Source organism: Echiichthys vipera, assembly GCF_963691815.1.
Source record: "Echiichthys vipera genome assembly, chromosome: X".
NCBI lineage: Eukaryota > Metazoa > Chordata > Actinopteri > Perciformes > Trachinidae > Echiichthys > Echiichthys vipera.
Window position 1 is genome coordinate 22,082,111 of NC_139825.1, and position 14,767 is coordinate 22,096,877.

General features: G+C 39.6%; 2 protein-coding genes across 2 annotated transcripts in view; one reads left to right on the forward strand and one right to left on the reverse strand.

Moving 5' to 3' along the window:
• Positions 1 to 9,425, reverse strand: part of vgll4b (vestigial-like family member 4b) — a 41,016-nt gene extending 31,591 nt beyond the window's left edge. The window contains exons 1-2 of the mRNA XM_083938735.1: positions 9,293 to 9,425; positions 7,135 to 7,208 (exon numbers count right to left, since the gene is read on the reverse strand). Coding sequence (XP_083794861.1) covers positions 7,135 to 7,198 — 64 coding nt within the window. The 5' untranslated portion in view covers positions 7,199 to 7,208; positions 9,293 to 9,425. The remainder of the gene's footprint in view (positions 1 to 7,134; positions 7,209 to 9,292) is intronic.
• A 1,860-nt stretch (positions 9,426 to 11,285) lies between these two features.
• On the forward strand, positions 11,286 to 14,737 carry LOC310965794 (neoverrucotoxin subunit beta-like; the record flags this gene model as incomplete). The annotated part of the gene is given in 7 exon segments (XM_083939547.1): positions 11,286 to 11,376; positions 12,677 to 13,225; positions 13,228 to 13,353; positions 13,412 to 13,567; positions 14,140 to 14,231; positions 14,234 to 14,481; positions 14,527 to 14,737. Coding segments are annotated over 7 exon segments (1,473 nt in total).
• Positions 14,738 to 14,767: the final 30 nt, after the last annotated feature.

Here is a 14,767-nt window from a genome sequence, read left to right on the forward strand (position 1 = left end):
CGGTTTAGAAAAATTATCCAAAATGATCGACCGGAAAAATATGAGCATCACATTAATAGATATTGTAAAACAATGCAGCGACATAGGAGTACATATGTCTTTATTTAATCAATGTAAATAGTAGTCATGACCTCAGTGCAACAAGCCTGTCAAAAAACAATCCTTGTTAAATGAACAAACCTGTTAGCCAGAGGTTAATCTGAATAAATAAAAAACTAAATTTGTTGCTTCTAGATAAATCTAGCAAGAAAGTCGCAAAGTTGGCACCTTGGCAGTGACTGAGCGGAGCGTGTTACCAACCAACCAGCAGATACTTCAGGAACTGTCAAACTTTCCCTGTTACACTGTTTATTCACCCTACAGCTGTTTAACACACTCAAAGTGCACTGTATTAGCAATCCTGCAAAAAGAGATCATTGGCAGCCTAAATTGTATCTCTCCACATCATGTGTTAAAGTTTAAGCTCTCTAAGCCCTGCGGGGAAAATGAGTTACAGTGATGGAGCACTGAGAAATATCTGTCAAAGTAACGTAGGACAGGCTGGAGGGCAAACCCACTCCTTTCTGAAAAAGCCACACACACACACAAACACATGCACACGCGCGCACACACACACACACACACACACACACACACACACACACACACACACACACACACACACACACACACACACACACACACACACACACACACACACACACACACACACACACACACACACACACACACACACACACACACACACACACACACACAAAACCCAACCCTTTTTCACCCACAGGCATGAGTCCTCGATCAAATTACCTCCCACAGAGAATACAGTCTGCCTCCAGCAAGAATTAGACAAAGTGTCATGATGCAAGCTCTCCAATTTCACTTTTAGTGTTGATCTGACTATACACCACAGAGCATCAACAGGCTCTAACTAGTTTAGACTGCTCACTTACTTAAAGGCCACCATGCAACCCTTCAACAGTGTTAAATGTTAAGGGGAAAAATCGATTCACTTAATTATCACGATTCTTCATGAACGATTGAAAATGGATTTTTTTAATGCCTGAATCAATTCAAAATGTACGGACTTGGTGAAGTTAGCCATTGATACACCTGTGACTACATCTGTTTTTCAAAATAAGGTGTTAGCAAGGGGTATATACTGATACATACAGTGCCTAAGTCATGATACCCTTTTGAAATAGTCATTCTTTTTTGTTTTACAGCCTTTTTTCAAAATTTCTGAAAATTAAAAAAAAACAAAAAAACTAGAATAATAAAAGTGATGAGTCCCTTTATAATAATCATTATAAACATTCTCAGGTATAACTAATCACCTTCCTTCCTTAACTGGCCTCCATCTGACATCAACTGTGGTGTTTCTGATTTTACTTCAGAATAAAAATCAGCTGTTCTTTGAGGATTTCACTCTTAGTAGTGCACACTAACAAATAATTCACTATGGTTGGAAAGATGCTTTCCAAAGAGCTCAGGATAAAGTTGTGGATAGGCACAAGTTAGGACAAGGATATAAAAAGATTTCAAAGGCTTTAACTATCCCTCTGAGCACAGTTCAGAGTATTGTCCTGAAGTGGAAGACCGTCCCTCCAAACTCGAAGACCGAGCCAGGAGAAGATTGATCAGGGAAGCTGCCAAGAGGTCCATGGGGACCTTGAAAGAGTTACAAATCTAAATGGCAGAGGTTGGTTGATCTGTGCGTGAGACAACCATTTCACAAGTTCTACATGTATGGCAGAGAAGCCTCTTCTGAAAAAATGTCACACTGAGTCTCGTTTACAGCATGTCACAAAACATATTGAAGATTCTGATGCCATGTGGCAAAAGGTTCTGTGGTCAGATGGGACCAAAACTGAACTTTTTGGGCTGAACTCCAAGCGTCATGTTTGGCAGAAACCAAACACAGCACACCACCATAAACACACCACCCAAACCTACAGTGAAGCCTGGTGGTGGCAGCTTTAAGTTGTGTGATTGTTTCTCTTCAGCAGGGACTGGGCGGTTGGTCGGTATTGAAGGAAAATGGATGCAGCCAAGTCCACCAAAATCCTTGAGGAAAACCTGCAGCCCTCTGTTAGACACTTGGGGCAGGTGGTTCACCTTCAGTACGACAACGACCCAAAACACACCTCCATAAAAACAACTCAGTGGCTAAAGGACAGGAAGGTGAATGTCCTACAGAGGCCGAGTCAGAGCCCTGACCTGAATCCTACAGAACATCTGTGGATGGACTTGAAGAGTGTAGTCCATCACCGTTCACCACAGAATCTGACTGAACTCGAACAGTTCTGCAGGAAGAATGGGGAAATATTTCCTAATCTAGGTGCACAAGGCTGTAGAGACAGATCCAAACAGACTGATGGCTGTGATTAAAGCAAAAGGTGCCTCCACAAAGTATTAAATCTGGGGACTCATCAGTTTTTATCTCTTCATTAATTTCCAGAATGAAATGAAATTGAATGTTTTAAGGCAAAATGTGTAAATCCCACTAGAAACATATATTTCTTTTTTATGTATTATCATTTCAGGCTGTAAAACAAAAAAGTGACTATTTCAAACTGGTATTATAACTTTCTGTAGGCACTGTATTTGGAAATAAGCTTAATATGATTATATTCACAAGAAGTATAGCACATGCTTCCTGTGTCCCTTATAAATGAAAAAGAAAACACCACTAAGTTTTGAGGGAAATGATCATCCTGACAATGACTTCTCTGACTAGATACATACTTTTTTTACAGTATCAATCAATATAGATTTCTAAAGTAGAAGTAGAAGTCTGTAGAAGTGTATGATTCAACTGTTTCCCGTAGTTTAGTGACAAAAGGTACCACTTCTGTCTCATTTTGAGCAAAGAAACACCATGTTAATGTGTTAATACATTGTACATTGAATTACCCACCTGCCTAATGCTAAGTGAGACAGTTATCTCCATTTTTACAGTGTCTTTCTAAATTAAGACATTGGGGATCAAGTATTTACCAGTAAGCAATGACCAGATTTACTTACAACCACCTAAGACTATATGTATACTGGAGAGAGAGAAAATAATAGGAAAAACTGATAAAATCACATAATGCAAAACAGCCATGCAATGAATTTGATATATTTCATGTCAGAATGTTACGTCTTTGTTGAGACAGCTGAATCAGCTCTATCTTGATTTTTGCTGCTGCAATTTGCAGCGCTGTTGTATCAAAATGTATTATGGTAAGGTGTTCCAACCTATTTTACAAAACCTACAATATATAATACCAACTTATTACTATGGTGTTATTCAGCGCAAGAATTAGACAGAAGATTATAGAAACGTCTGTTTTAATGGACTGCTTCCCTTAAGCAAGAGTGAGGAAAAGATTGGGGGTGTTTGAACAAATCATGGAAACTATAACAATGAAGGGGGGATTCTGTAAAAGTGTGCATGTTGTTCTCCAAACAAACAAGCAGGATCTCAGAGTACAGCATGTGTAGAGATGCGTGTGCAGAAGTAGAGCAGAGGGCACCGTCCAGATCTCAGCCAACCACCTTCTCTTGGCAACAGTTCTTCTTTTGTTGTGGTTCCTGTCAGAAACAAAAGGTCCATATTCCGTCTCTTCAGTCGTGCCCTAAACCACCGGCCTTGTTTGGAAAGACTTTGGCTTTGATATAACATCCAAGACCCAACAAGCATAGTTAGGGCCAGATGACTGGCAATGATGTCTCTGAATTCACACTAAAAACAAATAACTGAACTCTAAAAATACTAACTATTCAAGAGAACACTGAGCTACAAACAAAAATATTTTGATCTGTCCTTGAAACTGGGCCTGTAGTGCTATCCAGGCCGTTTAAAGCTGATCTCAAATACAGGTTTGCTTCCAGGAAGGGTGGAGCGCACTGCAAGATCTTCCAAGTCGCCACCAAAATTGCTATGGAGGGGTGACGGCAAGTATTAAGCATTTCCCGCATTCACCGTTAAATATAAGGCACAAATTACTTCACTGCTATTTTGTGTTTGTGTGTAATTACTGTACAGTATATTCAAGGTCAGGACTATTTGACTTAAGACCTGTGATTAGTGTTGTTCACAGACTGCTTGTCCTCCAACCGGAAGGTGGGACTGAAAGGATCGGCCCTGCTGAAGTGTGTGCTTGAATATGCCTGTATGCGTGTGTGTAAGCACATTAGAAATCAAAAAATATCAAATTATGATGACATACATTTCTGTCACACTAGATATTTAAAAAAGAAATTAGAAATGTTAATAAAGAAGAAAGAAATCAATGCAATAAAAAGTTTAGTTTTGTTGATAAAGCCTGATAACTTGTAACAAATAATGTTTTAATCCTGTATTTACAACAAAGAGCACTGCCCAGCAGTCAATATATACAATATATCGGAGAATATTCAATTGTAAATAGAAATACTGATTCCATTACATTTTTACCTGAAAAATGTGCAGAGGAGGAAAGGATTTGTTTCTCACTGCTGCTGTTTGCTAAAGCTTAATTGCAGCACATTGTACATTGTAGTAATAACAATAATGACAACCATTGTTATCACTACTGCTATCTCCCATCATCTGGATTATGGCAGTTGGTTGGTAGACGCAGGGCTGTAGTATTTGAGTACTAAAGTTGGTCCTGAGTCTATTTTTTTTAAGTCTAGCACTTGTATTGTCTCACACCTTGTTGGACTCGGTATTGGTTATTGAGGACTGGTCAAGTCGTTCCTAACTGCTGATTAAGTTGTACAAAATTCTATGCATTGATCAGTTTGATGTTAGAAGATAGTTATAGTATTTTTTTATGGATCCATCCTAACTCTTAATCACTATATTGGCTTTGTAAAGACACTATTGTCTATTACGTAGTCTTGAACAGGACTCAATTTGCTCTGGAGTCGGTCTCGACTACCTTTGGTCCTGGTCTTGAACTGTGACTCGATTAAGAGATTCTAGTGAGTTTATCAAACCGAACTGTAAAAGTAAGTTGCTGCTATCAACTAATCACAAGTTTAATGTGTACAAACAGCAATTTTGACATTTGAAAGCAGAAAGAACCCAAAAGGTTTAACAAAGACCACATTTTAATAAAAAACTAACAGAGACAGGCAGTTTTTTGTTTTAGATAAGCACTCACACTCAAGCTGCCTTAATTAATCCGAGCCAATGCCAACAATTCTAATTTGGGGATATTACTGTAGTACATCTTCCACTTTGAAGCCAAGCAGAGTAACCTCATCAAATACATTATTCATGAACTGTAATTCCATTTCCCTCACGGCAGCATTGTGTAATTTTCTGAGAAATTCATTTCCAACAGAGGTGGGTTATCTGCAGGAGTGTGGTTTAAATAAATTGAACAGAGCTTTTCATTTCAAGCTCTAAATGCTGCTAACTGCAGCACCAGCCATGACAAGCCCCACTTGGTTCATCTGTGAGCGGCTGATGTGAAGGCAGGCCAGAGCCTCTCCCTGTTCTGTGCTCTGGTATCAAGTGCTGCACAGGCATTACAAAGGCTTGTCATATGATGCAAACAAGTAGGCAGAGGTTATTGACTCAACTGCCTGTTGGCTCGGTATCCCAACTGACTCATTGCTAGTTTGGCAGACTAGCTGGTTGGTTGGTTGACTAACTTAGTCGGTTGGCTGGCACACAGATTTCTCCTGCACTATTGTGGAAACAGGTCGAGTGCATTGTCTTTGGACAAAGAAGCCATGCACGACCCACAACAAAAAGTGACATCAGCACAGAGAAAAAAACAAAAACACTGCAGGGGAGCAAGGGAGCAGAGGAGGAGGGGAGGAGAGCTCCCATGCCATTTCACTCACAAGTGCAAGGAAGCTGGTATTCAGCTAATTTAGGCCAAAGCATTGTGGGAACAAACCTGTGCCATTGGAGATATACAGCTGAAGCTTTTTCTAAATATTCTTAGTCTCTCAATATACCAATGAACACAAGTGATTATCTAAAAAGTTTCTGTATATACACTTAATATTACAGGTAGATCAATTATCATGCATCTCCGAAAAGACAGCAGACAACTTTAAATAAGGAACTTGAAGAACTGTATGAGCTAGCTGGCACTTCTAGCAAATTATGACATAATTACTCTTAAGTATATTATTTGGCTTTCATTTAACTGCTCATATTATGAAACCATGCTCTATGAAGCTTACAGAGCTTCAAATTCCTTCACAACACAAATTACACCCTTCTACAAGGTTTCATGAAAATCAGGCCTGTAGTCTTTCCGTAATCCTGCTGACAGGCAAACAAAAACACAGAAAATAACAAAGCCAAAAACATAACCTCCTTCGCAGAGATAAACTCATCATCTGCCCATCAAAAAAAACTCCACCTGCTTGTCAGCCTACAATTGGAAATTAAGTTTAAGCCACAGAGAAACTGTTAAACACATGGCACACTATCTGCTAAAATGTCGAAGAGAAGACTAGAACAACAAACTAAACTTCCAGCTGTAAAAAGTGCAGATCAATTATCAGTGGCATCCATTGAATGTTAAGTGTCCTCCTCTGTTTCACTCTGATGGCTGTGGAGAGGCCCGCTCACAAGGATTGACTCATTTCTCTGAAGGAATTATTTTTTCAGAAACACCAGAAGACCTCAGACATGATCAGAAGAGAAGAAAGGAAAAGATAGAAGAAGACAGAAAGAATAAACGGGAAGATGAACATGGAGAAGGAGTCAGTGAATCAGACACAGGGTTAGAGACAGACAGTAATAGACTGAGACAGAAAACAATGAAATGGAGGTAGAGACGGATAATGAGACAGAACAGATCCACCCCACCCTGATTCCTGTGAAAGCAGGTTAACACAAGCAAGCAGCGGAGTTAAAAAGCAGTGCTGAGGGCAGTTGAGTGTGGTTGGTCTTATTTGCCTGTTTATCTGCAACTGCAAGCTTGCACAGCACAAAGACGCCTATTGTCTCATGGCAGAAAACAGGGACGAGGCTTATGCCTGAACATAATGTTGCACTTCATAGACATGTAACCCACTCTAATCATATAAATAATTTGTACACAGAGCACCTTTAAACAGCAAGATAGGAAGAGAGGCAGCAAAACTTCTTATGACACAAACACAAGAGGAACTGGTAGTTTGATAAAAACTTACTCTCTTCTTCATTCGCATGAACATATGATGCTGCTCTTGACAGAACATCCAGTGGTGTCTCCATGCTTGGATGCCTATGGAATAGAGGAGAAGATGCTGTGCTGAATATGAGAGCTGTTTAGTTTCCATTTCTATGTAGCATTTAATACAAAAACTAAGTTAATATTTGATAGATGCTGATGTCATTAAGAGCCTCAGAGAACTCCTATAAAGCAAGGGTCTTGTGTTGTTATAAATGACAATATAGAGAAAAAAATTAGGAAGTTAAGAGGTTAAGAAAATTACAATTACCAACTCTAGTTTAGCATAACATACATTAGACAGAGGAGACATGATCAAGGTCTATAAGCTTGTTCACAGAATATTGAACAATAATATAAATTTGTTTAGAGTTTGTTGTAGTAGTGGAAGGGTCTGGTGTGGAGTACTCATATCCTGTACCCAAATGAGACTCTTTAGTAGCGTACTTTTTCTACAAAACCATTAACAAAACGGGCTTAACTCCTCAGCGTTTGAGGTTGTCTTAACACAAGCAGCGGAGCTGATTATGAGCTTTCGCCTATCCAGAATATGCTAATTTCTTCATTTGAATATATCAGATAAAACATTAGGGCTTCTGAAAAAACTTCTGTACTTCTACTTGGGTTTGAATACAGGACTTTTATTTGCATTGTAGTATTATTAAATTACAGTCTAAAAATACTCAATTACAAGTAAAAGTCCTGAATTCAAAATGACTTTACTTACGTAAAAATACACTAGTATTATCAGCAAGTCAAAGTACTTTTTATGCAGAATTCTTCTGTGTTGTGCTATAGAATATTATATTCTGTTTTGTATCAATACTGAATACACATAAGAGCATTTTAATGTTGGAATCATGTACCTAATTTTAGATACTTTGTATACTACTGGGTAGATTAGTAGCATAGTACTGCATATTTAAGTATGTAGTAACTAAAAGTATCAAACACAGTTGAGTGAAGTAGAATATATTTCTGAAATGTAGTGGAGTATAAGTATAGAGTAAGCTACCATAAAATAGAAATACCAAGTACAAGTATGTCAAAATTGTACTCAAGTATCCTACAGTAAATAGACCAAATGTACTTAGCATAGCATAGAGCCTTTTTGTTATTGCATGTGCAACATTAGTACTAGTAAACATTGGTAAAGTAACAAGTAAAATACACCCGCCATTGCTAAATTGTACTATTGATCCTTTTCAAGGGTATATGCCTACACTAATACTGAAGGTCATGTATTAATTATGACCCCCCTGTGAAAATATGGACACATTTGTTTAAAGCATTTTTGAGATGTTTGTCCTCCAGTGTTGAGCCTTCAGTGAAGCTACTATGAGGAGTATTCGTGCTTCTCTTCCCTCTTTCTGCATTCCTGAGATACCTCTCACTCATTTCTCCGGGAAAACCGCGTTTAGAGGAAGATTATCGTTTAAAAAAAACTTTTCCTGCAACTTCAGACTAGACTGTTAAAAATGTCAGGTGTGTTGTCCTGCAGCTCGTCACAACACAACGCGGTCTACGTGGTGCGGAAAAATAAATGCGACAAACTTTCCTTAAAGTATCAAATCGGGCAAACAGGAAACCGGTTATTATTAGTAGTAGTAGAGTAGTAGTAGCAAGTGCGTCCACTCTTTTTATTCCCACCCTCAGTGCTGTATTTATACCAGCCTGACTCAGTAGTTCCGTATGGCTCCTTTAAGAGGCAGCAGGCAAAATAAAAGGCGATAAGTAACGTTATCTTCTCTTGACTCAGTGATAAGGTTTCACTCTTTTCCACCACACTCAGTACAACAGACCCCTGGAGAAGGAAAGCATGTGGTTGAGGGGTTTCTTGGCATGACAAAGTTTGGAAAGCCGCCAGTGCCGCTTCATATTGTGAATGAAATTTAAACCTAAGTATAACAAGGCGCGTTATTTCAGCCTCTATCTCGTGTGTGTGTGTGTGTGTGTGTGTGTGTGTGTGTGTGTGTGTGTGTGTGTGTGTGTGTGTGTGTGTGTGTGTGTGTGTGTGTGTGTGTGTGTTTACAACCCTGTCTCCGTTTACATGCTGAATATTCCGCAATAACTGACTGAAATCCTACAAACCCGAAACAATGTCAGCCAGATACAACTTCATGTTTAGCAAAACATACCTCCTTCAAGCGCCACTTTGGTATGCTCCAGTATGATAATGTCCAAGACAAAAAAAGAAGATATATATCCCACGGAGACACGGAAACAAAAGCCGCGGTGAACGGTGCTGTACGAGGAAGACAATAGTAGCAGAGCTGTCGGGACAAACTTGGTTGTGGGCTAAACGAGGAAGAGGAAGAGGAGGAGGAGGAGGGCAGGAATGCCTGGAATGATGGAATTCAGTTCCTAGCAGGTGGTGAAAGTGAAGCGCCTGATTGGTGGAGGACTGAAGCGATGATATCAGCATATATTATGGTAATAGAGCATTGCATCACATCCTCTGAAGGTTAGGCTGCTGTCACTGTGTTTACTACTCAGAGTCTCGAGCTCTCTGGTGAAACATTTAGTAGGTGATTAAGGAGAGCTCCCTTCCTTAAAGGGACAGTTCAGATGTTTTGAAGTGGGGTTGCATGAGGTAGTTATCCAGCGTCAGTGTATTATCTACAGCAGATGGAGTTCCACACACACAAACACACACACACACACACACACACACACACACACACACACACACACACACACACACACACACACACACACACACACACACACACAGTTTGTAGAAGAAGGGAGAAGGACAAGCAGGAAGGTAAGATAAGTTTTTTGCTTGTTTGAAATTAATTTACAATATCATGACATAGAAAACATGACAATAACACCTCTTTACATACAAATAAGGCACACTGGATAAAAAGGATTACTTAAATAGTGAAAATAAATAATGATAATAGTGAATATAAATAAATAATAATAGTAATCTAAATTATTTTGTAGTTGCAAAGGGTCCTCAAACACCTTCATCACTGAGGAGAGATCTCGCATGTTTCCCTGTCATTAGTTTCAAAGCACCAAGATGATTGGCCACAAGGGTCCCGTTTAAAAATAGAAAAAAAGGGCTTTGTTTCCCTGAATTTGGAGGCATGGATGAAAAACCTTGCCAACAGTATCATATTGTTAAAGATCAAGTCACTCTTAATGTCCTTAATAGTAACACCAAACACAATATTTTCTCTTTTTACAGGAGTGCTTGGTTGGAATCTGGGTGAGAGCCACTGAAGCTAAAAAGTAGGGGAGACCAGCCATGGTTTTAACACTTTCACTTTCTCCAATCAGGAACAAGCTATGAGCACCTGATTCACTCAGCACATTGTTAGTTTAGTCCTTATTCCTCATGTGAGGAAGTACCATCATGTGACTGACAGCAAAGTTTATAAGGAAAATCTAATTCTGAGGCAAGACTTTTTTTCAAAAAACTTTTTCTCATATACTGTATACCATATTGCTGCGAGTTTGTCACAAAGCTTATGACACGGGAGAAAACATGGAAAGTCTGCAGAGACATTGGTGGCTGGAAATGTTGCATTTACACTGTCATCATTCCAAAGGCCCGCTGGTGCTTCGCCAGTGTCCTGATAATCGAGCAACCCAGTGTCTTGATAATGGGTCAAATCCAAGTCTTTCCAACTGTCCCCACACTTGCACCTCTCCTTTAAGTCTGTCAAGTATTTTCTTTCTTTTCGATTGATGCCGTTATGAAGTTGTCAGATGCGGATTTTATGTCTTGGACATGGCTGACAGCGTCCCTGGAACCATCACATTAGCAGCACTATTGTATCAAATTCGTTTTTTCTGGAGTATGTGATCAGAATAATTAATGCAGAAACTTCAGATTCCAACACAAAATTAAGGACAACTTCAATATCTAGTACAAACTTGACACACCTCAAGTTGAAGAGAGTAGACTGGCAGACTGGCAGTTCCAGTTAGTCAAGAAGACTCGCACACAACTCAGTTGATCTAAACAATTTTACCAGGTGAGGACAAACTGGGCAGACAGAGACAGAGGAGGACAAAAAGTCAAGGAGGAGAGTTGACGTCCAGTGTTAAGAGCTCTTAACACTCCTAAAAATGAAGTACTGAAGGCTGTGTGGTTTTTATCAACAGGTTAGAGAAATGGCCTCTGATATCATGTCGACTGCTGCCCTGGGTCGACCTTTCACCTTAGGAATGCTCTATGATGCTCGAAAAGATGAGCCGATCCCAGGTAAGTCTTGACTTTCACTACATTCTTCATCAACATTCATAGGCACTATTAAAAGAATTAGCAAATGCTTCGTATTTCTTTGATGCAGTTAGGACCCTTTTACAGCGCATGATACATTGTTGGCCCATACAAAGTACATTATCCTGTGATTAAAACAATTTAATTGTCATTTATGTTGCAGAATTTCAGCTCATAATTACAATTGTGGAGATTTTACAACAAGCTTTCATATGAAACCCAATTCCAAATGGAGGTTGGTTCTAAATTAGTGAAAACGTATTTTTAAGTTCAGTTAGGCCTATTTTATTACTGAGGAAACCTGAGGACAGGGAGTGAGAATAGTATGTGTGCAGGCTTGCCACTCTTTCTCTCTCCTCTACTGTGCTCTCTGGCTCAATGCTGTTGTTTGTATGAAATTGGGGTTGAGCTCTTCCACCCGACAACACACACACACCAAGGCCACAGCAGAGAGAATGAGTTGATGAGATTACATTTTACTGAAGTTGATGAGCCATTGTGTAATCAAAAATACTACAATACTTGTCCACCCTATTGCAAAAGGTTTTTAAACTCTCCCATTTTAATCTGAAGTCTGAAGGCACATACAGGAAGGTTTATTGCTCCATTGTTACACAATTACACTCCTTTTGTCCCTTTATTAGTTAGGTTTTAGTCAGTCAAGACTGAATCAAGCAATGCATAGCTGTTTAGAGAACTGTTGGCAGGATAAGCTGCAACCAAGCTGCAACCTCGAAGGGCGGAAGAATTAAAATTAGTTAAAGTTAAGTTAAAGTTCCCAAAAAAAACATAAATAAACATGTTTACAGCCTAGTACAAAAACGGTTTTGGTTCTAGCTAATTTCCACATTCATGACAACTTTACAAGGGATGAACATTTTATATTACTCACCCATTTAAATTATATTAAGAGTTAAAGAGCTAAAAGTTCTGTATAATTTAGGGCGTGCAGCTCTGAGTGATAGGTGGATGCTGTCACAGGAGGCTTCATTCAGCCTGCCTCATCTACATCCAGGCTTCACCACTTTGCCCATTTTTTGTATCAGTTAGGCACCATCAGGCACTGCCAACATGGCAACATCCTGGGCCACCGGGAGCTACCCACTTTGAGCTTTATTTTTGATCTTGAGAAACCTATGGGTGATGTAACGGAGATTACGTCCATACTTTACACAGTCTTTGGCTGCAACATGCAGAAATCTAAATGTTAGTTTTCTGTGACTTTATACTAATACAATTATTTACCTGCTTTATCAAATGACATATTTTCCCATTTCTAAAGGTTTTAGATTGTGGGATGGTAAAACTCTACAAGACAAGATAACTGAAAGCTTTCAGTGCAGCAGTGCATTTAAAATGTCTGCATCTGACTCTATTGAATCCAAGTCCTCTCTGCTGAAGATTGATGCTTCTCTGAAGGCCAGTTTTATGGGTGGGCTGTTTGCAGTTGACGGATCCGCAGAGTATCTGAACGATAAGAAAAAAATCAAGAATCAGAGCAGAGTGACGTTTCAATATAAAGCTACTGCCCACTTTAAAGAGTTGTCAGTGACCCATCTTTTAACCTTGGACACACGGCAGATAGATATCATTGAGAAGGACTTTGCAACACACATAGTCACAGGCATCCTTTATGGGGCAAATGCTTTCTTTGTATTTGACAGTGAGAAGAAAGAAGCCAGCAGCGTTAAGGACATACACGTCAGCAGGAAAGCTGTGATAAATAAGATTCCCAAGTTTAATGTTCAGGGGAAAGTTGACGACAAGCTGACTAATGAAGAAAAAGCTCTGACCAAGAAATTCTCCTGCAAATATTATGGAGACTTCATTCTTGAAGCAACCCTGCAACATTTGAAGAGGCAGTACAACTTCCAAAGCTACTGGGACAAAATGGAGAGGATGCTGTTCCAGTGAAGGTCTGGCTGATGCCACTGAAGAATTTGTTTCCAGAAGACCATGGCAGAGAAACTTCCCACCATCCGTGAAGATGAGAGCTCAGTAGAACAACTCTTTGAAGACAGAGACAAGTCACTGTTCAGTCATGAAAAACTAACCAAGTGGCTGGATTGTAAAGAAAGAGAAATCAATGTCATCAGATCCTGCATAGATACCATGGAGGGAACAAAAATTGTTCTAAATCAGTCAGAGTTGGACAGAGATGTTCTTGCTCCAGGTGTAGATGATGCTCTGGGATTTGTTTCCACCTCAAGAGCCGATACCTGCTTAAACTCACTCATATTAGAAAGTATAGATGAAGGCCAATGGAACTTCTCAGACAGCGTTTTGAGCAAAATGAGAAAAAAAGCCAAAGCTTTCCATCACCTTGCCAAAGTGCTGAAGCAGAGCAGCAGATTCTGTTTCCTTGTCTCAGCCGTAGCAAATAAGAAATACGCAGGAGCAACTATATTCTTGACACTGAGGATTTTTAATGCCTTTCCTCCTTGATGTGGAGACTATCACAGACAGAAGAAATTTGATCTGGTGTAAGTCATTTTTCATGCTTTTTTAAGTAAAGAATACGCCGCTCAAAGACTCACCTCTAGAAACGTGTTTGTGTCTAGGCTACCCTAGATTTGTAAAAACTCACTTCCCAAAGACCTTTACTAAACTTTTAACCATTCAAGGTCAATGACTTACCTTAACCATTTTGCAAGACTTTTGTAAATCTTGGGTTACCGCCTAGACACAACCCTATTTGACCATCAGAGTGTCTAATAACGTATTTTGTTTTGGTCTCTCCATTAGATGCCTGTGATCTCAACCTGGACCCAAACACTACAAACGGCTACCTCACTCTGTCGGAGGGAGACAAGAAGGCAACATGTGGAGCATGGCAGATATACTGTATCCTGATCACCCAGAGAGGTTTAGTAAATATCTTCAGGTGTTGTGCAAAGAGGGGTTAAAGAAGCACCATTACCGGGAGATAGAGTTGAGTAGCAGTTCTATTGAATCTATTTATGTCGCTGCTTCATACAAGAGAATGGAAAGAAAAGGAGGTGGTCCAGAGAGCGTTTTTGGATTTAATATCATATCATGGACTTTGGGCCAATATTTATCATCTAAAGTACGCTCACTTAGGGCGTGGCATGATGGTTGGGTGTGGTAAAGTCCCTTTCCCCCAAATGGCAGCAAAGTAGTTTGGGTGTATCTGGACTGGCCTGCTGGGACGTTGTCCTTCTACAGAGTCTCTTCTTACACTCTGACCCACCTCGACACCTTTCACGAAACATTCACTGAGCCTGTTTACCCAGGCATCTGGGCTAATAAACAGTCCAATTATGTGTCTTACAAGTCTTCATCATTGCTCTGGTTGAATAAGAGCAATGATGAAGACTTGTAAGAGTGTTGGCCTATTGATAGGGATATCAAC